The following is a 25,255-nucleotide window of genomic DNA, read 5'->3' on the forward strand; positions in this document are numbered from 1 at the left end:
TATGCCTCGAAGAGCCGTGATCTGCGTAGACCACAGGAAAACGTTATCCCGCTTTCTTGAATCTAGCCTCCTCCGGGGCAACGGGCGAGTGAAATGAGGTTTGCGATAATATAGACTCAGTATGAGGAGAAGGTGGAGAGGAGACGGTGGGACAAGTGACCGAGGGAAGGGAGGGTTGGGACGAGACGCAGATTCACAAGCTGCAGGAAATCAGGGAAGAAATGAAAGAATAAAGAGGGCGTCCCGGTCAGCGTCCATGCCCGCTACAGGCATTAAGGACGAAAAGAAGGGAAGAATGAATTATTGAGGTCATCTGACCCGCCCTCAGGTTATCAGTGCCCTTCCCCCGAGGAACGACCCCACAGTGGACCCCACCAGTCGACCCATATCAAGATCGACATCAACATTATCAACCGCGCAGGATTCCGGGGGAGATGCGCAAAGCAACTGCGTCTCCAAGCACGTCAAACACGCATGGTTACAATGCCGCTTCATGTTACTTCAATTGGGGGCCTGTCCTTCGACACCAGGGGAACTGTGACTTACTTGAAGCCGCATCTGCGGTCTACTACCACAAGTTATCGCATTACAACAGCAACAACAGTAACAGCTCTTCCCCCGATATTGAAACTGTGACTCATCGGCAGATGGTGTCGTCGCATCATGCCGGATGCATCTCGGAATTTCTTATTCTTTTTTTTCTTTCTTTTTTTCTTATTTACATGTGATCATTACGGTCTTTTCCGGGTTTTCATCCAACTATGTCAAACGACCCACACCGATTTTGGCAACAAGAGCCCGAGTTAGGACCCTGCCGTATCATATCCGATAATATAATACACATCAATTGATAGCACAAAAAGTTGAATCTGAGATGGAATGTATGATTCAATATGTGAGGTCGTGCTGGGGATGTTAAGGTTACGAGACCTACCCTCGAGTTATTGGCGTTTCCTGCATCTCTTGCGTTCTTGATCACTTAAAACGTCATGCCATTGTTCTGCTTCCTCTGCTCCCCTTCCACTTCTTCTCTTATTCAAGTCCAGTTGTTTTCACGCCTGCAACCTCGACTACACCTCTTGAGGTATCGTAAACCACACAAACACCACGGTCAGTTCCATGTCCGCCTCTGATTATTAAGTCTTTCTTCTTGCTTTCTTTGCTCAGACAAAGCTATCATTTGGATGATGCTTTAGTCTACTCAGTAGCTTGAGGAGGACTTCGGGCTTGGTTTTTTCACAATGACCATTTTTCGGATGGGACACAGAAGCTTATTTCCAATTAGATCGCATCCATGATAGTAGTCTACCCTATTGATCGATTGTGATCTGTCCTGGATTAGTGGAGACGCCCAGGCTTGTCTTTGCCTAGCACACCCATCATTGATTGATGGTTACATAGGCAGCCCTGGAGGATTGTTCAGAGCATCCACGGTGTGAGTTTATCTATGTATGTCATTTTTCAAACCAACTCAAGCACTTGCTTGAGGCTTGCAAACATTGAACTGCGCAGTCCTCCAGAAATAACCAGGTCACGAAGTCCCGATCAATTGATGATTTCTGGAAGTAGACAAAAATTTGGAAATGGCATGGATATGTAGTCGTAAGGTTTCAATGCTGGATTGATTATCGGAGAACCTTGCTGAAAGCAAATGCTGTAATATTGGGTATGAAAATAACATAAACACCCCAGTAGTAAAGGGGTGGATTTAAGCACACTATATGTATGCTAAATGGGCGCTTAATCAATGCGCCGCAACCCCAGCCCAAACAGCCAGAAACGGTCTATATACAACACAAAATCCCCAATCATGAGCGTGGCGTGCGAGAAAGAAAAAAATGAAGAAAAAGAAGCAACACTGTCATCACCACGTGTGTGCAGAACAGAAAAGAAGACATTGCGAGGATGCACAAACAGATCTCCTTGCAGGTCCGAGAAGAGGAACGCTAAAGGAAGCAATGGCAGATTAAATAATTGAGATGGAAAATGCAATGGCATGAAAAGGGTAGGTGGGAAAAAAAACAAAAAGCGAAAAGAAATCTAAGCCTCAATGCAGAGGTTGTAAGCTCTAGCACCAGGTAAAGACAGGGTTCTTGCTCTTGACGGCTTCCAAACGCTCCACAATGACCTTACGCTGATTTCCCTCCATGCCCTCGGCGGCTGCGTATCCAAGGTCTCCTTCAAGGTCATCGCTGCCGAAGGAATTGATGTGAGGGACGCGGAAGGATAGAGAGCCACCATGCTTGCGGTGTTTGTTGGGTCGAGTCGAGACGTCAGGCCATCCATCTAGTGACCTGGCATAGGCGCCATCAGTAGTTGTGCGTGCAAAATCGCCTTCGTTCAATGTAGCGGGACTACCGATGGAGTCAGTAGCTCGTCCGCCAAATGGCCCACGGGAGAGCTCGAACCGGTTGGGGTTTGGAAGGTCGGTTGAAGACGGCCCTAACCCTAGGAGATCGTGTTCGGGGTTGGGTTGAGAGGATTTGGCCGCTCCAATATCCATCTCTTCTTCTTCTTCGTTGTCATAATTCATGGCTTGGCGTCTTTGCATGTCGGTAGAGGGTACTCGCATTGGAATGGCAACGGGTACATCTACGAGATCGTCCCACACGCAGACTCGGGTCCTGCGGGTCAATTCGAGCGGGCCGTGGTCCGAATGCTTCAACGTCTCAACCACATTCCAGGCCTGGCCCTTCATAACGGCGATTTGCCGAGCAAACATACTTTCTTTGAAATCGTCGTCTTGGGAAAAGACTCGGCGCAGAGCCATCTGCGTTCCACTCCACCATGCAGTCGATGTAAGCAAGGGAAGGAAGTGGTCGCGAGTCTTTTGTGAGAATGGCTGTCCAATCAGGGACACGGGTAGGAAAAGCCATCCGAAGGGGAAACTCCGCCACTTTTCTGTGGGTTAGCATAGTTAAAAGGAGGTGTGTTATGAAAGAGACATACTGCATCTGGGTGTTTCCATGGCCATGATAGACTGTTATCAATGGCACCAACCTGAACTGACGCCTGCTGTTCTGATGAGGCTAAAGGTGTTCCTGTGCGGCTAACTGCCATCATTTGCTCGCGCCGGCGATAGGGATTGGAACCGTTCGAATTGACAGAGACTGGGCGCGGAGGAGGCAAAAGGTCATCTTCGTCGTGTTTGGGTTGTGGCTCAGTAGACTTGGGGGGGTCGGCCACAATAGACACCTGCTCAGTGCCCCAATCAATCTTAATCATCCAATTATCCAGTCCACGATCCGTGTTGCGCATTATGTAGTCCAGAATCACCAGTTTCTCCAGCTCTTCACGGAATGATTGTTTGAGGTTTTCTGTCCAATTGAAACGACGCTCAGCGCTTTCGTCACGTGGATTTGGCGTGGGTATCTGTCCAGTCTCGTCGTCATCTTCGTCATCGGACTGCACGCCAGACGGGCGACACGACTCGTTCCACGGCCGCTTCTTGCGCTTCGGGGCATCTTCTGCCCGGAAGCCTGAATTGATCTGGTCGGGCCAAGGATGTTCACGGAGGAAGATGTTGGCATCTTTGTATCCTTTAAGGAAGACCTGGAAACTACCAGCCTTGGGAGGCAAGATCTTCTTTCCTTTCCAAGCCTTGCGCCGGTCCCAGAAATCGTAAAAGAATGATTTCGAAGATAAATACGCGATATCAGTATAAGGGACGAGGTTGGTGCGTAAGCGGGCGTCGAGGACGTATGCGGCAGCTTCGGAGACGTAGGAGAGGTTGGGAATAAGACACGCCCGGCCGAAGAAACAGGGAAACAGATTCCGGTGAATCCACTTGGTCCATTTAGGATTTCGTGAGGCATAGGGCTCTTCATCCTTGGGTTTGAACACGCCGACGACCTTTCCTTCAGGGTTTCGAGCAAAGTAACTGCCTGAGCTTCCCTGCGCGATCATCCTTGGATGCACACCAAGCTCAATTGCCAGACGCACACTCTCAATGATCTCCTCATACTCCGCCCGTTGCCTCCGTTGCAGGCCCTCAAACTCATCCGACTCCAGAGTTTCGGCCGACACTGGGCGCACACCTTCGGGGGCCTGGAAGACGGAGTGATAGATCTCGAGCTTCTCTTCCTCGTAGGTCTTGCCCTTGACTCGGTTGATTTTGAACTTGGCGGCAATCTCATCCGCCCATCGCTCCAGACGCGCATTTATAGCCTTGATATCCACTCCAGAGTTTCGGCGACTGCGGCGGGAATATGCACTGTGTCTGCGTCGATGACTTGGAGGCGTGGCGAGACCGGACGCCTGCATCTGGGCTCGGGAGGAAATAGGAGCATAACGGGGGTTAGAGGTTGACACTGTGGAGGAGACCGCAGCCAGTTCGTCATCTTCCGAGTCATCATGGATGTAACCGCGTTCTTCCTCGGCTTGGGCGAGACGGGCGTAGCCTGACGTGGCAGGGCGGTTTTTTGGCATTGTGAGGGACAGATCTATTGGGAGAAAGAGGATGAAGAAGACAATTCCAGTAGAAGAAAAGAAAACAACGTGCTGAGGGGGGGAAAACGAAAGACAAAAAAATGTTCACTCCATTAGAGATAATGGTTTAGGTAAGAGAGGACTTGAAGGCAGAGGAATTAACGCATCCCGTCATGATTGATTATTATTATGGCCAGACATGGCTTAAGGCAGGGGGGCTTGACCTGAGGCGGGTCTGGTAACAGGTAATTTACCGCATCCGGGTCAATGATACACTCTACGCTCATAGTGATGTTCTTTGATGTTCTTTCACGGGCAGTAATACCTATACCGACACCGCCACAGAGTGCCGCAGTCTCCACCCCCTAAAAATCCACCCGCATAAAAGGGGGTTGCTACTGGGCGCTTTGTGGTTCGGCTCCAAGGTTTCCTAGACTATCACAATATGTCAACAGGGAAAAAGCTGGGAAATGAGGTCGTGGATTGACCCACATGCTCAATTGGCCAACTGTCTCCGAGCGAGAAGAAGGGAGTTGGTCATTGGCGCAACTAAAACCACATTGAAGCTATCCATTTGTTAAGTACAACTAGTAGTAAGACTACTAGTATGTACGGTTATTATCTATAATATTTACTCTGAATGATCCCATCATATTTATTCTATAGATAGACAATAGAAGGGATCATACAAATGATTGACCATCTGAATACGGGTTACAGTGCATCATTTAGAAAGTCCTCTGTACTCCGTAGACCTGACTTGACAAATGGTGCCTGGGGCCACCTCACTGGGTCTACATGCCTCATTGGAATGAGCATAGATGGCGGGGGCAGGGTCCAGAGGACTCCAAAGTTTATAATAAAGAATATGCATTCCAATAGGTTATGAAATTAAAACAGAAAATATAAAGCAAAAAATGGTTCAAATGGTCTGGATTTCATGGTAATTACCACCGTACACTGCCCCAGCCCCATGCGACAAGCGCGATAAGGGATAATTTCGATACGGCGCGCGATAATAACAATCGGGAAGGATAAGATCCATTTCTGCATCTTCGCATATCTTCCAACCCCGACTACTGTGTTGATCGAGATCCGATTGAATCTTTTCTTCTCGGCCTCAATTCCGAGGACCAACTCAACCTATTCTTACATTTCCTCTGTTGATGATTTGGTGTCCTGCGAGGAATCCTTATCACTGCCTCTGCGAGTAGCGTTCACTTCCTAGTGAAACGGCCAACGGCCAACGGCCTCCCCACTGGCATTGTCGTTAATTAACACAAGCACCCTGAAGCTCTGTTGATCTACCTTCCTCCACAATCTGCGGTCAACCTTACTTCGCGGATTTCCTCCCCACCTATCTCGTCCTCCATCCTTCCAACCGCTTGGCTCTTTCCCTCCCTCCTTCTCCTTGTATAATTCGGTTTCGGTCGGATTTTCATCGAACAGCACCCTCTCCCTCCATTGTGGCTTCCATCCTCTACCGGGCGGCGCCCATTGACCCGGCTCTTAAACCAGGCTCGCCTCCGCATCAATCGTCCGAGCTCTCCCGTTTCGAGTCTCCGTCCATCGATACTCCCGCGTCGCAATCTACGGATACAGATCTACCCAAATCCTTCTCCCCTGCACTGCCAGATCTGAGCAGTATTGGCAAATACAACAGCTCGGAGTACAGAGAAAGTTTCCCAGGTTCGGTCTCTGTGAGCGCCTCCCTGCCAGGATTGGCGGCACTTGCTTCAGTCGCGTCTGCTCCCACCTCCAATTTACGGTACGTTTATGGATACAGGAAATAATGACTAGATGGGATTCATTATCGAGTCATAACAAGGAATATCCCATAATTTTCCCCCTCTCTCCCCAGACTAGTTGGATACCCCTCCTCTCTGCATGAAGGGATCCAATGGGCGCATCAGAAATGGGCGCGAATCGATTGGCTGACCGGTTTTCCTACACAGCGAGTCCAGGAATGCGAATTTGAACATGCCAAACATGACCTACGCGACCTCATCTCCAGCGGCCACTACTGGTGGTCAAGGAAGTAATCCTGTAAGTGGAAGGTCCTGTCCAATTTCTCTTGTCGCATGTCCCTATCTATCATGATTTTCATTGAGTGGGCCTATCGCTCCTTATCTTTGCACGGAAGTATTATCAGCGAGTCGCTGGGGCCTTGGCACCACCCGATCCGTGCACCTCTCCCTTATCGAGCCCGTCAAATCTCTCCCCAATCTTATCATCTATCACAACTCCCCCCAATCCACATCCCATTTCTTCCTCCACTTGATCTCCCCATTTCCCACTATGGCGAGCACATTGACTGACGACAAACGACCTCAATTACAGCCCGTCTGTCAGAACTGCGGCACCTCCACCACACCCCTGTGGCGTCGGGACGAATCCGGCTCCGTGCTTTGCAATGCCTGCGGCTTGTTCCTCAAACTGCACGGCCGCCCTCGTCCGATAAGCTTGAAAACTGATGTGATCAAGAGTCGCAACCGCGTGAAGACTGGCCAGGGCCCCAAACGCAAGGTGAGTACGCGACCAGCGCATCCAAAAATCTCTGCACCCTGTCGTCTTCGGACCTTAGATAAGAAATTTCTCGATTTGCTGACCACCCATTGCGATTTTCTAGTCTGGCGGCCCTATCGATCCCAATGGTCTGGCGACACAATCCGATGTGGGAACCCCCCCTATGGGCTCTCATGGCTACCGTCGCGCGTCGCGTAAAATGTCTCCGGGTCACTCGGATCGATCAAATTCCCCCCTGTCGCGAACAGAGACACCCGGGTTCGCCTCCATGCATAACTCGAACATCGCGCCTCAGCACATGTTTGATAGCGTTACTCGAGGTGATGGTTCCTTGAGCTCGGGAATGCCTTCTTTCCCTCTGCGTCAGCCCTCTCCATCGGCCGTGGATCGTCAGCTCGACTCCCCCCAGACATACGAAAGCCTACTGGCCCTTAACACGTCCCTCAAGACCCGTGTCAGTGAACTGGATCTGATTAATGAGCTATTCCGTGGTCGCGTTGCAGAACTTGAGCAGAGCGACGCTAGCGCACGTCGGTCGGAGATGATTGCTCGCGATTCGGAGTCTCGTCTGCGCCGCTCCCTCGAAGAGTCACAACACAGAGAGGATGAACTTAAGCGACACATCAATGATTTAGAGCGCCAGCTGGGTGGTGAAGCCGATTTCCTAGAGCCCCACGCCAAGCGAATTCGTCTCTCGGACGTGGTGGAGCAATCGCCTGAGCAATCGCCCACACAGACAAAGTCACCAAACAGTGCTTAAAGAAACGAAAAAGAATTCACTTCCCCACCACTCAATCTTTATGGCCTCAACAGCCTTTCTCCGCGCCGATCTTTTCGGTTTGGAGTCCGGCTTTAGCTTGGCTGCTGGCTTGTCCGATCTTCCCTGGTCCTTTTGATACCCTTCCCGACTCTTTCGTCACCGGTGGCATGGATATTGTTTTTCGTCTCCTCCCTTTTCAACACAAAAAGCTCAATCATGGTTGATTCTAATTTCCTTTCTGATTCTTGTCGGGATGCTTCACCAAGAGATCTCTTTTAATCTTTGCTCTTCGCCACGGGTTCGTGTACGAAACCTCCGATTATCCTTCTAATATAGTGTTTCTCACTTCTTACCTATTCTTTCTTCTTCTTTCCCCACCCTTATTTTTCCCTACAGAATCTCGTACACGGGAGTGGGAAGATCAGATAAGGTTTCAGCCGTGGTGAAATCACAAAAAATACACATGAATCTTGTCTTTCTCTTTTTTTTTTCTTGTTTGGGATAAGCCCGTTTGCAATGTTGATCGGGATATTGGTCAGGGAGCCTTTGTTTCTACTTCGTTTCTTGCCCTGATAGAGGCGATAGGTGCTTGTTTCACCCGGCTGGTTTGACAGGTCAACGAGCCGAGTTGTTTCTTGAAATTGATATATTATGTCTGGTGTTTCATTCCAAAGTTTCGATCTTTCTTCAAATGTCCACAGTGACTACCTCTAGCTGAATATTGGACAGTTTACACAAGTTGTGGACATCTTCGCGATGGTAATTAGTAGTTACTACTACAAGTATAATTAGATAAATCCTATCCTGTGCCATCCCATCGCTTCCTTTACGCTCCTCTCCTCGGCCATTCTTGCTGCATAGAGTTGTTGGGCGAGCAAATTTCATGAAGAATGTCAATTGATATCATCCGGATATAGGAAATGGTTCATATACAATTCCAATACTTGAAACTTTCAAGTCACAAGGACAATAGTTCACCGAAACCGAGGCCCAAATCAAATAAAAGAAAAGACAAGGAAAGAAAAATGGAGAAGTCAAGTCGCAGTAAATGCAAGAAGTGTCAAGTCTAAACGAGGAGACCCAAATGTAAGGGAAAATGCATAGTATAAACCCCGATTCCTCTAGGGCCAGGAGATATTGGCCAGCAATCCTGGATCATAAAGGTGCGCCCTTTCGCGCACCAATGGTATCATAGCAACAAATCAAAGACGAACCATTACTTAGGTAGGACCACCTGGTAAGACTCCGCGCCAACCAATTCTAGCACTTGATTATTTTCCTGAAAAATATCATCTATGCAATGCGGCTGTCGGCCTTCCTGCGCATGGTCTTGTGGATCTGCGACTCGCGCCAAATACTCCACAAACAGACGACGATTCCGCAAAGGCCGGAAAAGAATGTCATATAATAGGCGGAGCGGTAGCAGACTAGTCCATCGGGACATTCGCTGTCACCCTCATGACCAATGACGGAGTGGCGGTCGTATACTGTGCCGTAGACAAGGTTGAATACGTTGCCGCTGAAAACGGGGGCAAGAGTCATGGTTCCCCAGTTCTGGGAGAGGCCGCCAATTCCAAAGGTGTGAGCGACGAGGGAAGGGAAAACACCGAACAAGAAGCCGTAAGCAACGCCGGTTAGGGCGGAGACGACGACGAGGGTGTTTGGGTTGGAGATGGAAGCACCGGCGAGTTGAGTGAGGGTGAAGACAAGCGCAGAGGTGAAGAGACACCAGAAGCGAGACATGTTGAGTTTCTTAACGAGAATATCGGAACCGATGCCGCTAAGAAGGCGACCAAGGAAGTTACCGAAGGACAGGATAGAAACATGCATGACCTGGCGCTGCTGGATGAACTTCGGCGTGGCGCTATCGTCATAGTAGAGCCATAGAGCCTTCGCACTGTTTCCAATGTTGTTGATGGTCATCAAGCCGATACCGGACAGAAGCGCCATGGTCAAGAATAGTTGCCAGAATTCGACGTGCTTAAGCATGGCCAGGCCGCGGATATCGGTGTGGTGAGATTCCACGGCGATGTTGGCCAAGTAGTCATCGTCTAGTGTATCGAATGATGGCCGGCCATCAGGCTTGGACACCAACGATGAGCTCTCGTCCTGGTCGTGGTTGTACGCACCACTACGGTGGGTCGAAACGACGGAATGACTGCGTGCGTGAGCCGAGTTCTCGTGGTCGTAGCCAGTAGAGTCGTGGATATCATCGGGGTGGTCTCCGAATGTGCTTGGTGGGCGCATCCGTTGCGACTCAGGGGCTCCCTCATTGTGAGGCACTGAAGTATAAGGCTCGTGTTGGGCGTTGGGGAAGATTCGCAGGAATGGGATAGAGATTAAGGAGAGGATAGTGGTTCCGCAGGCGAGAAGCAACAAGAAGCGACCGGTGTCATCCTTGAAGATAAGAGTCGAGACATTGGACCAGAATAAAGCACTAAGACCGAAAGCAGCCAGCGGGAACGCCGTGGCAGTGCCACGGTTCTCACCAAAGTTGGATGCCGCTTTAAGAAACTTTGTTAGCTTTAATCGGATAAGGGATCAAATCAATATATGACGTACCGACTTTGATAGCAGCGCCAAAGGCCGAGCAACCACCGGTACCAGTCAGAAAAGCGAAAAAGCACAAGAAAACGATTGGGCACGATCCTTCTCCGTGTTGATAGGCTGGCGTAAATGTTAGATCTGATTGTCCGCTTCGGTCTCCAACTTTTAAGAAAACATACCCAGATAGATCGGGTAGTATCCAAGACCCAAGCACACTGAACCAATCAAAGTGATGAGACGAGGTCCCTTTGCATCAGTCAATAAGCCCATAGGAATACCCATGGCATACATGCCCAGGTTTCCTGCTACACCCTGCCAAACTGTCAATATCGGGGGCTCTTCGCTATATAGACGGGAAATGTCACACGACTCACGATAAGGTTACCCTCTGTCGAAGAAAGCTTCAATTGGTGTGCGAATTGTGGTGCCCATGCTGAGTATGCATACTATCATAATTCCCAAGTCATTCGGTCAGTCATCGCATTTTCACATCAGGGAACCAAAGACGACATACATTCGTTCCGCAGGATAAGGCGACCAGGGTGCCCGCAATCACGGAGATGACCCGGGCAGTGGTATGAAGAGAAGTGCTGGTCATTTTGAGAGATTCTGGTTATATCCTGGTCCACTAGAGACGGTGCGACACAGTCCGACAAAGGACGATGGCAGCTAGTAGAGTATAATCGGTGTGCGGGATTCGGGGTCACGCGTTTATCGGAGCGCACGGTCGCTGGAGATTGTATTCGAGAAAAAGAAGGGCGACCAGCTAAGGAACATCGGAGCTGACGAATGAATGACGAGGGGTGGAATACGCCGAACGAGCCGAGTTAAAGAGAACGAACGAGGGGGGCCAGGTGGAGGTGAAGTTTCAGGAGCGTCGTAATCGACCTACGGGGAGGCCACGATAACGGACAGAGAGCGGGCCACCGGGGCTGGCCGGTAAATCCCCGGAACGCCAAGCATTCTTCGCAATGTATAGTATACATGTATAAGATGGTTCTGTTCTCACTTCATCAGAATAAAATGCAAAAGAAATACACAGGTACTCTTGTATGTATGCTTTTTCCAAAGGTTAGAGTCGCATCTCTCTTGCAAAGGGGAGAATTTCTGTATAATTGAAAACATTACGTCATTTCACAATGAAAATACAAGAATATTATACAAATGGATGCATTTAATCCTCGAATATAAACGCTTACATGTGGATATTCAACAGTGAAGTTTTCCGAGGTAAGCATCGATCTGTGTTTTTTAGTGGGACCATGAACCCAACATCATGCAAGAAGTGCAGGAATTGTGTGGTTGGAACTATACGAACATACTTCGTATATCAAACTCCATGACAGCATCGCCGGATGAGGTTTAGCGTGTCTCCCTACACGTGCAGTCAACAACCTCTCGGATACTAGAGGCAACCTTCAAGTTAGAAGCCTAGAACTATACCATTCAAAATGGCTTCCCTATCACAGTCTCGGGAACAACCAACGCAGAAGCATCGAAAGATCCGGAAAGGCACCTCCAGCTGCTGGGAGTGTAAGAATCGTAAGATTCGATGCCAATTCATCTCATCCTCTGCAACAATATGTGCATCTTGCCAGCGAAGGGGACTCTCTTGCATCAGCCAGCAGTACCCATCCCATGAAGATGCAGGATATCAAGCAGTGGAACAGCGCATTAGCTACGTCGAAAGCCTGGTGGCGCAGCTGGTACAACATCAAGAGGCCTTTTCATCATCCCAAAGATCACCAGTCAGTCGGGAAGTGAACCAGGATTTGCTTTTCGATACGATAGACCCCAGAGCGATACATCTTCAAACCACAGACACTAATGGCACTCCCGAAAATGATTTGGTATCGTCCGGCTCCTTAAGCCATGTTCAGTCATTACTTCCGTCTGCTGCTATTCTCAAGCGAATTTTGGATCGCAGCCCGTTCTGTAATCAACCATTTTATCTATTGATCTGCTCTAAGACACTTGCTCGGGTGGACAGCCAATCCAAACTGAAGTCCAATCAGCAAGTGCAGCTTGCACATACAATAATTCAACTTGCTCTTTGTTTACAACAGCCGATGCATCAAGTGCCCGAGCTCCAATTTGACCAACCAAGTCACCAAGTGGCCAATTATTTTATCAACGTCGCGTCTCGCTATATCACCTCCCAGGATCTGCTTATCGACTCACTTGATGGCCTGGAGACTCTCATCTTGGAGGCCCGCTACCATATCCACGTGGGCAATCTTCATTCTGCCTGGCTTCTCTTTCGTCGAGCGTTGGGGATTGCACGCTCGATGGGTGTGCCGTGTCGGAGGCATGAGACTGAGAGCCGTGCAGAATCTATTTGGTTCCGTCTAATATACAGTGATCGGTTTCTATCTCTCATGCTTGGACTCCCTTTTGTCGATGTGGACGGTCAGCTCACCGGTGCACGGCAGCTTGCGGCCGATGAGTGGTCAGATCGGTTAGAGCGCACCCATATTACGGTTGTAGGCAAAATAATCACCAGAAACCTCTATTTGCAACAACGAAATGAAAGCAAGGTCGATATGCACGAACTTCTGTCCGATGACTACCAAGAGACACGCGGTATTGATCTTGAACTGAAAAGAGCCGGTCGCATGCCACCTATCCGTTGGTGGGTTTCACCAGTGCTAAGTCTAGGCCATGATATACCCGATTTGGACACGCCGGAACAGTTCATCAAAATCCTGACGCAGATGCATCAGTCATATCTGGTTGTTGTTCTTCATCAGCCGTATCTCCTTGAGCATATCCGTCTAAAATCAACGACTCATCATCAAATAAAGGCTCATCCGCTACCAGACTATACCTACAGCAAACAGGCCGTTCTTTGTTCAAGTCGCGAGGTCCTCGCTCACTTTTGCATATTCCGCGACACCCTCCAGAATATTCCATATCTTGGTCTCGTCGAGAAGGCCTTTGCTTCTGCGGTGTGCCTCCTCCAAATACATATGAACGAGCATCGGCTCAAGACAGAAAATGCGTTGGAGCACCAGCGCTTTCGAGACTTGGCAGTTATTGATGATGTGATTCAGACCATGAAAAAAGTTTCAAGTCTCACAAACGGCAGTCTGACTCCTTCTTGTGTTGAAATTTTAACTAACTTGGTGCACATGGAAGAATGTGCAGCCAATGGTGCCAAATGTGTAACATGGCTGGAGCCTGGAACCCCCGAGAATGATTACACGAAAGCCATCTTTGAGCACCAGAAGATGAGCTTTACATTACCGTATTTTGGCAGGCTACACATTTTACTTGAAGATTTTTCGAATACCACGGATTTTCCAAACTTTGAGACGTGAGAAACATTGCCGCGAAAACATCATTGACCTATACACATACTGAAAGCTTGAAAAGTGCCAAAGAACCGAGGCATTAAACCTCCAGTCGTGGACTACAGAGCTCAAAATACACCTGTACATCTCACAGCTCCGGAGTATCTGCAAAGACATACCCAGTCATTGCCTGGAATCGACCACCAACAATCCCGCCCGCTATCTCCCGTAGTGCTTTCTCCTCGTCCGCCGAGATAGAAACATGCACACTCTCCAGGTTCTCAGCCACTCGGTGTGCCTTAATTGTTCCGGGAATTGGAAAAATGTCATCTCCCTGGGCGAGCAACCACGCCAAAGCCAGCTGAGCAGATGAGACATTCTTAGATGCAGCGATGGTATGGATTTTCTTGATCACAGCCGCGTTCTGCTCCAAGTTCTCCTCCTTCAGCCAAGGCAGATATCCCCGTGAACCTTCCGGCTTCTCACCTACTTTGGCATGGATGGTATTGGTGAGAAGCCCATTACCAAGTGGACTGTAGCACACAATGGTAACGCCAAGCTCACGAGCGGTCTCGAGAAGACGAATCTCTGGCGATTCGATGTCACGGCAGAAAAGACTATACTCGACTTGGACAGCCGTGATAGGGTGCACGGCATGCGCTCGTCGGAGGGACTCAGCACTGCATTCACTCAAACCCAGGTGTTTGATCTTCCCTGCGTTCTTGAGTTCGACCATGGCTTCGATGGTCTTTTCGATCGGGGTGACCTGGTCCAGACGGTGGATGTAGTAAATATCCACGTAAGGTAAGTTGAGACGGCGAAGTGAGCTCTCGATGGCTTCCCGACAGTACTCCGGAGTGGAGTCAACAGTCAACACTGGGGCATCTTTGCCAGGTGCGACTGCTCTGATGCCAAATTTGGTGGACAAGAATACATGTTCGCGCTTGTCAGGGTTCACAGCGAACCACCTGCCCAGCACCTCTTCAGATGTGCCATATTTGTCGGCTGCAGAGATTCCATTAGTACATGTGTAAGTGTTGCATTTAGATTGCTCCCTTGAGGGGTTCGGCCTACCGGTGTCCCAGAATGTTTCTCCTTGCTTATAGGCTTCATCCAAGAAAGCAAAATGATCAGGTTCTGACAGAGGCTCATTGTAGACTCCACTCAAGCTCATCAATCCCAGTCCAAGTCGGGGGACAAAGGGCCCATTACGACCAAGCTGGCGCAAGGGCAGTTCATTCGGGGCTGTCATTTCGTTGATTTGGACTTCAAAGCTTCAACCTTGTCAAGTAATCAATGCGATGGGTAGAGAAGAGTAAAGGAAACTCAAGTAGATAAAGCCTGCTGCTCTCATATTGAAAAGAATGCGAGACCAAAGACTCTTAAATAGACAAGAAAAACACCACATTTTCAAGCTTCGAAACAATCACTCAACATGAATTACCGTGACCATGTAGAGAGTATAAATTCCACCGTCAAGTCCGCTTATCGTAGCCTCCGATAGCTGTTAATCCCGCCGTTATCTCCGCCACTAATAACTCGCCCGACGGTAATACAATATGTATGGAACTTTTTTCTTCGCGCGTGGAGGCTTTATCCGGAAAATCTGCTGCTGCAGTTAGCCTAGAATTTTTCCTTCATCAATTTTTTAATTCCTTATACTTTTCACTTGTGTTGGTTGAACGCATAATGGGATATAGCCTCATCAACAAATAGCACCCTTTGGGCCTAGCGGCAAAATCACCTGATTTTCGAAGCGGTTGACGTATAGCTATTTTGGGCAGGAGATGCAACTCGCAACCATGAACCACGCCGGATTTTTTCCAAAGCCACGACATGATGCAGGGCTGATGACGGCAAATCTAGCTAGACCTGAGTATTGGATCGCCACAACCCGAACTCGTCACCTCTGTTTACCCCTGCGGTGCCTCTTGCCCAACCCTTGAGTTGCAACTTGCCGCTCATGACCCCACGTCGGCCGCGGCCAAAGCTGTCACTCTGGACTCGTTTTCGAAGATGGCTTCGCTATTTAGAATCCCCACTTCGACTCCGCGGTAGTCTCACTCGACTCAGACATCAGAGCCAATACCCCCTACTTACCTTACTACGACTGTTCATCCCATACCCGTCATGGTCGTTCCGAATACCGGGCCCATTCTCCCTCCGCGCGCTCATCAACGACGAGAAAAACAAAACAGGCATCATTGCATCACATTTCAATGATGTTCATAATTACCGCGCGATCCCCATTTGGCGTATGCGCGACACCCCGCTACGTTCGGCTTATCGCCTCTACGAACTGCATCTTGCTGACCGGTACGCATCGATGGGATGGGAAACGGAATATTTCTTCTACCAGTCAGGGTGGGATATAAAAGATATTCCAGATCCGAAAGACCCGGATCCGCTCCGGTATGCAATGATTGCCTCCATTGTTGAGGAGCTCCATGAGGCAATGAATTGGAGGCTGAGTCTCGGATTACGGCGAAATAAAGAGCATGTGTATCGTGAGACCAACGATGCCTCATGGCCCCCGTTCTCACCACAGGAGCTGCCGAAATGGACGGCAAAAGTGCCACCAATGGACAAAGATTTATTAAGGCAGTCTGTGCCCCCCGAAAGCCTAGATGCCGAAGGGAACTTGGTACTCGAGAAAGGTGGCAAAGGTCCCAATTTCTTGAAGCGTAATATTATTACCAACACAGGCTGGCTTTACACCATTTAATTAAGAAAAGATATCCTCGTTGTACTTGTTCCGGTATTCATCAGCCACCTGTCGCATTGTCCTGTCATCCGGAATGACATCGAACCCATTTATATTCATCGTGCGGACGGACTCGGCGTTCAGAGGTCCTTTATTCCGTGTCCTCAGGTACTTGAGAAAAGTCACCGCATCACCCATATCGAGTATGGCCTTCCTGCCCCGGTTGCTATTAAATATTCTTCGTAATTTGGTCTCAAGCGCCCACTCGATGGGCGTAGCCAAGACCTCGAGATGTTGCCCCTTGAAAAGCGCGATGCCCTGCCCAAGCGCTTGCCGAAATAAAGTCTGGCGGGATGGACCCGTGACGAAGATAGCCATGTCGTTATTCATCCATGTCTCGTTATAGTTAAGTTGCTCTGCTACAGTTAGGATGGCCCTATCGAGAGCCTGTCGAATTTCCTTCTCTCGCTCAAATTCCGGATCGATCAGGTAATCGACGTCCTCCGTGCTTTCGCGATTGTGGAAGAAGGATATGGCCAGATACCCGCCTGCTGCGATGAGTCGGATAGGGGCGAAGGCGACGAGCCACTCATCGCGACCCATCTCGGTATCCAACGTCCTGAGGCCTGGGAGTTCCATGAATCATGTCAGCTGCATCAATATTACTAACAGCAGATCATGATGGAGCATGTGCCCACCAGAGGGGTAAATGTAAACAGTAGCAAGCAGTCAAGTATCAAGCAGTCAAGTATCAAGCTGTCTGGTTTTGCAGTCTCTTCTCGATCGGTATGGTGCACATGTCGGAACACATGATTAGAAAGAAAACAGGTTGGAAGTGATGGTTATCTAGACCAAAACTCCAAGAGAGACGACATAGTCACTCGCAGTCACTCAGCAGACCGCGAGCATGCTCGGAATCTAGGTCTGCTTACCATTCTCGAACTCGTTTGCATTGAGGTATTCCTTCCTGTTAGGCATCTCCGAGTCCGATCACATGAAGGGAACGGATGGGGCGTGGACTCTGCCAGAAGGAAAAGCCAAACCACGGCAGGTAGGTACTCCTTCGGTCTCGGTGCGGCTGGAATAAAAGTGGAGCGAAGGAGCCCTTCAAATGGTATGTTGAAGACTTGAAGGAAATAGTAGAGACGCTAAATAGCACTTGGGTAGAGAGGGGGTTGTTGTTAAGGTGACTGTGACATTTCACAATGAAGATTCCCTCGCTTTTCTCGTGTTGAGTACTGATGGGTCTAAGCGCTCTTTTACAAAAGTCCGGGTTATTTTTGCATGATTCCAAAGTATTCCAATGTGAGTTACCGGTAGCATGGGATAGCATGGGATAGGACGGCAACGCAGGGAATTATTCCGCGTTGGGGTCTGGGCCCGCAATAGCCACATGAAAAACATTTACATTCATTACCCTGACCTTGTAACTCTTAGGGTGTTATTTAGGGTGTAACCAGATATGTTTTTGGTAGTTACTAGTAGGCATACCAGACACCTGGAAAGACTTGACTAGTACATTGTAGCTTTCGATTTCAGTCCCACATATGTGCAGACAAATCCGGGCCTGGGAAGTCACCGACAGCCATTACGTATGCAACTATGGGAAGAGGGGGAAACCAGAACTAAGCGTAGACAAGAAAAAATTTTCTTCTGCAGCCACACGATTCCCTTTGGCTATGATCGAGCCGCATCTGCATTGAAGTAGCGCTATTAATATTAGAGGCGTCCTGTGCAACACCGCCCAGGCTTTTTGACAGGCCGTCAGAACCAGAACAAGGTCAACAAACTACATATTGCGAACTATTCGATTCGAGGCTGCCGAACGTGCATCATCATGCATGTAGGCAATGACCCGGAAACTGCATCCAGGGCCAATCAAGCGTTGCCACGCCCAACTCTAGACTAGATCCAGCCACGGGATTTTAGAAGCGAGATTGGGCTTCCCGCCCCGTGTATAGTGGCGGGCCTGGCGGCGCCTTGGCGAGGAAACACCGTCGTACACCGGTGCGGGGCCTGTCGTATCTGTTTCAGGAGTCCCGGTTGGCGTGAGATCATGGCTTCGGATCTGGTGGGGAACCGACGTAAGTGGGTCGCTTTTAATGATGTGCATCTTGGACGGAATCTAGGTGGGCCTGGGCCGTTGAGAGGAATTGTAGCCACCTCGGATGAAGAGGTGATTCGAACCGCGAGAGAATCACAAATATATGGCGGTGGGATAGCGGACCGGAAACAGATTCGCTGAACCCCGCAAATGACACTGGACATGAAATTGGTAAGCGGGTGGTTTAACTAGTTATTTATTATCTCCGTAACGGGTGTCTATGAGGCACTTACAATTGAGAAGCCTCGGAAGAGTCCAACGCTTCGCGAATTCTTCAAGATTTAGACGAAGAACGGTCTGTTGATACTGAATCTTTGTTTGGAGAGTAGGGTTGTCCATTGCTGTGGACTTCTTGTGGAGGTCAAGAAAGACGAGTGCTGTAAAGGGAATAAACGAAATTGCTGGATCCACTTTCATGCAGAACAATGAGTTCCACTGCTCCATAACCGAAGCAATGTCCTGGCAAACCTCAAGAACCTGTTGCCAGGTAAGCAGTACCATTGCCTTATCTTTCTTTGCTTGAGCACAGCTTAACATTGTGAGAAGTAGTCGGGCCATCATAAGATGGAGAACGGTGACCAGCCGTGCATGGTGGTCCTCATGAGACTCATTTGCGAATGCATTCCGCGCAGGATTAAAAAAGCCAGGTGGCAATGATAGAGAAAGCGTAGAAATTTGACGTTGAATATTGGCAAGGGACTCGGTCATATCGTCTCTCGGTCGTGCGAAATGCATTCGTTTAGCTGTTCCCGTCTGCCGCATGGCAGCAATGGAAAGGAGATGGACGTTCTTCGAGAAAGTCTTGGGACTTAATGCAAACACTGGAAGCAGCTTGTAAAGATCTGCATAGTCCGAAGGTAAATGCACCTCTTGAGGAGTAGCGGAGTCTCCTGGAGAGTGATGAGAGTAGTCAAGAATAAAAGATGTATTGACGAATTGGTGTTCAATCAGATATGGTGTGCCTGATGAGAGATTGGAATAGGAATCGAGGCGGTAGATACACCACCACACAGATCGCCACTCTTGAATCTCGTCGTTGCTGTACGAACCCCAGTCATCATACAGTTCACGAAGGCTTTCAAGTCGGTCTAGGCCCGTGCGATATGCCATGCGCGTAATTTGGCCAATGCGCATCCAGGACTGGTGCCCTGGGAACTGATGGAAATCATAGAATGCTAATATACAAGCTTTGCGGAACTGGTCAAGCGATGGAGTTGTGCCTATAATGTCGTCCTCGAGTAAGCTTGAACTTAAGAGTCGGGCAATACGGGCATCTAGATTGTGTTCGTCCTCGGGAGAATTGGAGCCAATTAGCTTCAACGTGATTGTAGTTATCGCAGAGACAAGTTCTGGATCGCATAGTGAACTTTGATAGTCGTGGAGAAATTTGTCTTTTGAGAAGATGGGATTTGCGTCTTGAACAACGTCGAAGTATTTCTCAATTCTTGGAATGATTACGTCAGCCAAGATCAAGTGGCGGAAGTGAAGAGGACATACAAAGATAGACTGGATAGGTGAGGAACGGTGCTTGTTTCTTGGTAAGATGTAGAAGATGATAAAGTGGACGACTGATCTGTCGTGTTTTGCCCGATCGAACTTGAAGCATCTGAGTCTGTACGGTTCGGTCAGCGATTGTTCCATCATTGACCAGCCATTCGAAGTTGGATAGGTAGAATAGTACTGGATGGTTGACGGGTTGTTGGATAAGTCTTGTAGCGTGTGCCCTTCGAGGGGCCAGGCTTCCGTCGCTTTGTCAAGTAAGTGCACACGTCTCCTCGACTGGAGCAGAGGGAACAGCTGGGCTGCCCCTGATCACCTAAAGAGCAAGAATTCCAAGTTTAGGGCAGATCCATGGAGGCGAGATCTGTGGGACTCGATCGTACATTTGACCTTTCTCCTGAAAATTATGTCAGACCAAGCATCCATGGATTGAATCTGGAATGAGCTGAGTATAGTTACCGTCTACAGTTATCGCATACTCTCCATTCTCTCCTGTGATCCGGGGCTCTCTCACTCGTCTTCTCGCGAGTGGTGGAGCCGCGCAAGTGTAGAGGCGCTGTGCCTAGATCGGAACGTCCATCGTCTTGAAAGTCCATTGGCCGAAATTATGCAAGGAGTTATCCCGATGTTGACTCTGGGGCTGGAGGAAGCCAATCCGGAGATCTCTTTGAACTCGAAGTGTCACAAAAGTTCCTCCGGTGCTAGTCTGGATAGAGCTTAGCGTATGTCGATGTTCCCGAGGTCGTCCAGAGATGTCATGGGACTCATGGCAATGGCATACATAGCAATCTCGGTCCCATCCATTGAGTTTGTGTGTAAGAGCGGATGAAAGAATGAGATTTAAGTGACTCAATATCTGGATCATCTGGTGTTGAAGTTCATTGTGTGTTGTTTTCTCTAATTTTGTGAAATTTTGTGAATCCAAGTTCAAGCTCGAACCACGGGCGATCACTGATCACTTAAAAGTCGACCCGAAAGTTCCTCCGACGGTAGAGTGGGGTTTTTTTGCATCATTGGCGGGGACACTAGCGGCTTATAGCTTCGATTTCAGCTTAGATATGTCCCAATAAATAGTGTGACGTGTGTTGTTTACCTGGAGAAAATCTTTCTTTAATACTTTTCAGGGGTTTGTTGCTGCTGGCGCTAGCTTAAACTACTCCACGCGCCTTCCGTTCTTTCTTCCCTTTGCCATTGATCGCAAATCACCTACTCCGAGTCCCCTAGTCCCCGAGTCCCCGAGTCCCCGACCCACCGACGTATTTCTTATCTCGCCCGTCTTGACAAAATGAAGGTTTTGGTCTTGGGTTCCACTGGGAGACTCGGCTCCCGTGTTTTGTCGGCTCTGTTAGCGCGAGGACATTCCGTCGTCGCCTTTGCGCGCGATTCATCAAAACTCCCTCCCAGCATTATCTCTCAACTTCTGGCCGTGGAGCTCGGGGACGCGACAAAAAGTGCCGATATCACAGCTGCTGGAAACAAACACCAATGCGATGCCATCGTCAATACAGCTGGCTATGCTGCCATGGCTCCTTGGGGGAAAAGTGACCTTCCTTCAATCGTGGATGCTGCCATTGCCGCTGCCTTAGAGATGGGTCAAAAACGCGAAGCTCCATTGCGAATGTGGTTCCTCGGAGGACTCGGTCTCTTGGACATCCCTAATAGCAATTATCGAATCGTGGACTAGTAAGTCAAATGGCTATATCTCTCGTTGTTTGTGTTATTGGGAGATATGCTAACGGTTGATCTCAATCTAGTCTGCGAATGTTCCCACAGCACAGTCATACTTGGGCTACGCTTCAAGCCTTACCACCCTCGGGCATTCAGTGGTCCGTTCTTTGCCCTGGTTTCATGCACCCTCGGAGCGAAACGACCTATCCTCTTCCAAACGAGGCGTCGGCCAACAATCTATCGGTTGCTGGCACTTCACCCCCGGAGTGGTCATCTAAGTTATTGCGTACGCCACTCATCGGTGGCTACTTGAATGTTTTGAGCCAGGCATCATCATACAAGACAACGCTTGAGGACAATGCAGATTTTATCGCCCAGGATCTTTTAGATGGCGCAGGCAGCCCCTGGATTTATCAGAAAGTCGGCACCAAAGAGAAAAAGTAATGAGCGATATTCTACTGAGATTTTCATGAATAGCATATTGCATTAGATTAACATGGAAGTGAACCGCCCTCTAGGTAGGGCTGATTTAAAATATCCAAAGACCTACTAGTATTTACCGCTCGGTTTTGGCTTGGTGTGAAGGTCCACTCAAGTTGAGGCTACCTAGGCAATATGAATTTAATGCCTAGTACTATTAGTAGGTACCAGGTATGTTGTACACATGTGCAAGTTAAAAGCAATCCGCACGGCGCGCAGTCCACATGCAAGTTCCAGGCACGTCTCTAGTAGATACCTAGCAGCCCTGGAGGTATTCAACCGTCCAAGAAGTGCATGTGTACATGATACTAGTATGTACCTGATACTTGGCATGGGTGCTATACACTCCCGATATCAGTACTCGAGATAAGGGCCTACTCAAGTGCTCAGTACTTGAGACGACTATAAGGTTATTGCTTGAGATAGGTATTGTACTCACTTTGACTCGGTGCCTACTTCCAGATCTTACTTTTCAACTACAAGTCTGCCAGCTGGGGAAATTATGTGATAATATTATTTTGCCAGTACCCGAATAGTGAAGAGATATATTGTGGCCTTTCTTAAAAAAAGACACCCGGGGATGGACTCTCGCTGAAGTCGGCACTAAGCTAGATGTAAGGTGGCGAGGAAAGCCCAAAATAGATGACAGTGATCCTGATAAATAAGAAAAATATAGACAAAGAGTAAACATTGAAGGAAAGAAAGAAGAAATAACAAGAAGTAGCTTGAGGCGCGTCGGGCTGAGAACCGCGCTAGCATTTGATTGAGTAGCCTTCAAATTGAGGCCGACAGTCTCTTGAGTTGTGTTGCTTCATTGTGAACGAATTTCATGCACCACATGACAGTGGATCAATCTCAAGCAGTTGACTGAGCAGCATCGGCTCTCATCATGTCATCGTGACTCTAGAGAACTACACCATTCTATCAACTTAGGCCGCTAACTCATCCTCTGCCAAAACCTCCTTAGCACCATCCACATCTGCCCCCCTTAGACCACCTATCTCTCCTAGTAATTCTGCCGCCAGTCAGTAGACGGTGATTGTTAGTGAGACAAGTGGTCCAAGAGGGGTGGACGTGGATGGTGCTGAGGAGGTTTTGGGAGAGGTTGAGTTGGGGGCCCAAGTCGGTAGAATGGTGGAGGACTTCTGTGTGGAGTCTGTACTAGTAGGTGATGAAAGCTGCTGAATTTTGTTAGTTGTTCAAAATATCATTCTATTTTTCCATAGCTATGGCTTCAAGAGGCAAGACGCGAGGGGGGAGAGCTGAAAGATGAGAGACGATATCTTCGTCGATTATAATCAAAGTCTCGTCAAATAGCTGAGATTGAGGTTTTTTATACTTGAAAAGCGGGAAAACCCGCATGAACCGTTTCCATTACATAAGTGCCATGTGACCAGGACATGACGAAGGCGGGTTTGTGATCGTCAACTCCACTCTTTGGGAATCTCCTCACCTCAAACGTCTGCCCAATCTCAGAACTGCTCAAAGGTCAAGTCACACTTATCAAAGCGAATACTCGCAGTCGGGTCTGATCTATTTTTAAACCGCCTGAACCCCCACTATGGGTGCTCTACTATCCCTGCCGTTGCTGGCGATACCCAGCGTGAGCACGGTAAGATCCCTTCCGAGCGCGACCGATGAGCCTTTCGCTAATGACTCTTCTTCACTTGAATAGATTCTCACGGTCGGTGGATCATGCTGTGGTGCAGCCACCTGCTCTGCGGTATGCAGCGCTTGTGGAAAATTCCAAAACAGGTACGATCCCTTGGCTGCCTAGCGCGAGGGAATTTGCACTAATTCTAGCACAGTATGGCGACGAGAATCGCTTATGCCTTCATCCTTTTAATCAACTCGATTGTTTCCTGGATTATGCTCACACCATGGGCGTTGAAGAAATTGCAACACTTAACGCTTGATTATATGGAGATTCGCTGCGACGGCAAAGAATGTCATGGCTGGGTTGCTGTGCATCGCATCAACTTCGGTCTCGGTCTCTTTCACTTGATTTTCGCCCTCCTCTTACTTGGTGTTAAAAACACTCGAGATACTCGCGCCGCACTTCAGAACGGATTCTGGGGACCGAAGATCATTCTCTGGCTGGCCTTTGTTGTCATGTCATTCTTCATCCCCGAATCTTTCTTCTTTGTATACGGAAACTACATCGCCTTCTTCTGTGCCATGCTTTTCCTCCTCTTGGGCCTGATCCTTTTGGTGGATCTTGCGCATTCATGGGCTGAGTTGTGTCTACAGAAGATTGAAGATAATGACTCGCGGTTGTGGCGCGGTCTGCTCGTTGGCTCTACCCTCGGCATGTACTTGGCATCTATTGTCATGACGGTCTTAATGTTCATCTTCTTTGCTCGGGGTTCATGCTCCATGAACCAGGCTGCGATTTCGGTACGATTTCTTACTCCATTCCACCGAGCTTCATGAAACTAACGACTCTTAGATCAACCTTATTCTGTTCCTGATTGTCTCGTTTGTTTCCGTGCAACCTGCTGTGCAGGACTCCAACCCTCGCGCGGGCTTAGCTCAGGCTGCCATGGTCACAGTTTACTGCACATATTTGACACTTTCCGCTGTATCGATGGAACCCGATGACAAAAACTGCAACCCCTTGGTTCGCTCCACCAGTACCAGAACTGTTACCGTCGTTTTGGGTGCCATTGTCACTATGGCCACCATTGCATACACTACCACGCGTGCTGCTACTCAAGGTATTGCACTGGGATCCAAGGGTGGTCACAGTTACATTCAGCTGGATGACGATGAGCATGGGCTGGTTACGCAGCAACCTAACACCCGTCGCGAGATGCGGGCAGAGGCTCTCCGAGCTGCGGTTGAAAGCGGCAGTCTGCCGGCTAGCGCCCTAGATGACGATGACGATGAGGACGAATTTGAGACCAGCAGCAAAGACGATGAACGTGGCTCGACACAGTACAGCTACACACTTTTCCACATCATCTTCTTCCTTGCTACTACCTGGGTGGCCACCTTGTTGGCGCAAGGACTGCAGGTTGATACAACTGACGTTGACTTCGCGCCCGTGGGTCGGACATACTGGGCGAGCTGGGTGAAAATCATTAGTTCCTGGGTGTGCTACGCGATTTATTTGTGGACATTGGTCGCACCGCTTGTGTTGCCCGATCGCTTTTGAAATGTAGACTTGAGTATTGGCGGCTAGTTTGAAATTTCGGGCGTTCTAAGCGATAGCTGGTTTTTATTATACATTTGGCACATCCAGC

General features: G+C 48.9%; 12 protein-coding genes across 12 annotated transcripts; 6 read left to right on the forward strand and 6 right to left on the reverse strand.

The window, feature by feature from the left end:
• Positions 1–2,068: 2,068 nt before the first annotated feature.
• N7466_007417 (1-phosphatidylinositol 4-kinase LSB6) lies at positions 2,069–4,428 on the reverse strand (the record flags this gene model as incomplete). The annotated part of the gene is made up of 2 exons (XM_057166806.1): positions 2,069–2,896; positions 2,950–4,428. The coding sequence occupies 2 exons, from the start codon at positions 4,426–4,428 to the stop codon at positions 2,069–2,071; spliced, it is 2,307 nt and encodes a 768-aa protein (XP_057019847.1).
• A 2,298-nt stretch (positions 4,429–6,726) lies between these two features.
• On the forward strand, positions 6,727–7,714 carry N7466_007418 (putative GATA transcription factor (AreB); the record flags this gene model as incomplete). The annotated part of the gene is made up of 2 exons (XM_057166807.1): positions 6,727–6,954; positions 7,058–7,714. 2 exons carry the CDS (start codon positions 6,727–6,729, stop codon positions 7,712–7,714), a joined length of 885 nt encoding a protein of 294 aa, XP_057019848.1.
• A 1,293-nt stretch (positions 7,715–9,007) lies between these two features.
• On the reverse strand, positions 9,008–10,859 carry N7466_007419 (uncharacterized protein; the record flags this gene model as incomplete). The annotated part of the gene is made up of 5 exons (XM_057166808.1): positions 9,008–10,218; positions 10,277–10,381; positions 10,441–10,573; positions 10,636–10,707; positions 10,776–10,859. The coding sequence occupies 5 exons, from the start codon at positions 10,857–10,859 to the stop codon at positions 9,008–9,010; spliced, it is 1,605 nt and encodes a 534-aa protein (XP_057019849.1).
• Positions 10,860–11,712: 853 nt separating this feature from the next.
• N7466_007420 (ABC transporter integral membrane type 1) lies at positions 11,713–13,581 on the forward strand (the record flags this gene model as incomplete). Its single annotated transcript, XM_057166809.1, has 1 exon — positions 11,713–13,581. One exon carries the CDS (start codon positions 11,713–11,715, stop codon positions 13,579–13,581), a length of 1,869 nt encoding a protein of 622 aa, XP_057019850.1.
• A 121-nt stretch (positions 13,582–13,702) lies between these two features.
• N7466_007421 (Aldo/keto reductase) lies at positions 13,703–14,806 on the reverse strand (the record flags this gene model as incomplete). The annotated part of the gene is made up of 1 exon (XM_057166810.1): positions 13,703–14,806. The coding sequence occupies one exon, from the start codon at positions 14,804–14,806 to the stop codon at positions 13,703–13,705; it is 1,104 nt and encodes a 367-aa protein (XP_057019851.1).
• Positions 14,807–15,420: 614 nt separating this feature from the next.
• Positions 15,421–15,756, reverse strand: N7466_007422 (uncharacterized protein; the record flags this gene model as incomplete). Its single annotated transcript, XM_057166811.1, has 2 exons — positions 15,421–15,552; positions 15,655–15,756. The coding sequence occupies 2 exons, from the start codon at positions 15,754–15,756 to the stop codon at positions 15,421–15,423; spliced, it is 234 nt and encodes a 77-aa protein (XP_057019852.1).
• A 20-nt stretch (positions 15,757–15,776) lies between these two features.
• N7466_007423 (uncharacterized protein) lies at positions 15,777–16,279 on the forward strand (the record flags this gene model as incomplete). The annotated part of the gene is made up of 2 exons (XM_057166812.1): positions 15,777–15,870; positions 15,918–16,279. The coding sequence occupies 2 exons, from the start codon at positions 15,777–15,779 to the stop codon at positions 16,277–16,279; spliced, it is 456 nt and encodes a 151-aa protein (XP_057019853.1).
• Positions 16,280–17,236, reverse strand: N7466_007424 (uncharacterized protein; the record flags this gene model as incomplete). The annotated part of the gene is made up of 2 exons (XM_057166813.1): positions 16,280–16,884; positions 17,191–17,236. The coding sequence occupies 2 exons, from the start codon at positions 17,234–17,236 to the stop codon at positions 16,280–16,282; spliced, it is 651 nt and encodes a 216-aa protein (XP_057019854.1).
• A 1,121-nt stretch (positions 17,237–18,357) lies between these two features.
• Positions 18,358–20,458, reverse strand: N7466_007425 (fungal specific transcription factor domain-containing protein; the record flags this gene model as incomplete). Its single annotated transcript, XM_057166814.1, has 4 exons — positions 18,358–18,518; positions 18,596–19,806; positions 19,860–19,974; positions 20,377–20,458. The coding sequence occupies 4 exons, from the start codon at positions 20,456–20,458 to the stop codon at positions 18,358–18,360; spliced, it is 1,569 nt and encodes a 522-aa protein (XP_057019855.1).
• Positions 20,459–21,147: 689 nt separating this feature from the next.
• On the forward strand, positions 21,148–21,546 carry N7466_007426 (uncharacterized protein; the record flags this gene model as incomplete). The annotated part of the gene is made up of 1 exon (XM_057166815.1): positions 21,148–21,546. The coding sequence occupies one exon, from the start codon at positions 21,148–21,150 to the stop codon at positions 21,544–21,546; it is 399 nt and encodes a 132-aa protein (XP_057019856.1).
• A 77-nt stretch (positions 21,547–21,623) lies between these two features.
• On the forward strand, positions 21,624–21,974 carry N7466_007427 (uncharacterized protein; the record flags this gene model as incomplete). The annotated part of the gene is made up of 1 exon (XM_057166816.1): positions 21,624–21,974. The coding sequence occupies one exon, from the start codon at positions 21,624–21,626 to the stop codon at positions 21,972–21,974; it is 351 nt and encodes a 116-aa protein (XP_057019857.1).
• Positions 21,975–23,819: 1,845 nt separating this feature from the next.
• On the forward strand, positions 23,820–25,167 carry N7466_007428 (serine incorporator domain-containing protein; the record flags this gene model as incomplete). Its single annotated transcript, XM_057166817.1, has 2 exons — positions 23,820–24,407; positions 24,460–25,167. 2 exons carry the CDS (start codon positions 23,820–23,822, stop codon positions 25,165–25,167), a joined length of 1,296 nt encoding a protein of 431 aa, XP_057019858.1.
• Positions 25,168–25,255: the final 88 nt, after the last annotated feature.

This window comes from Penicillium verhagenii, assembly GCF_028828195.1.
Source record: "Penicillium verhagenii strain IBT 33310 chromosome Unknown utg000007l_segment0_segment0, whole genome shotgun sequence".
Taxonomy (NCBI): domain Eukaryota; kingdom Fungi; phylum Ascomycota; class Eurotiomycetes; order Eurotiales; family Aspergillaceae; genus Penicillium; species Penicillium verhagenii.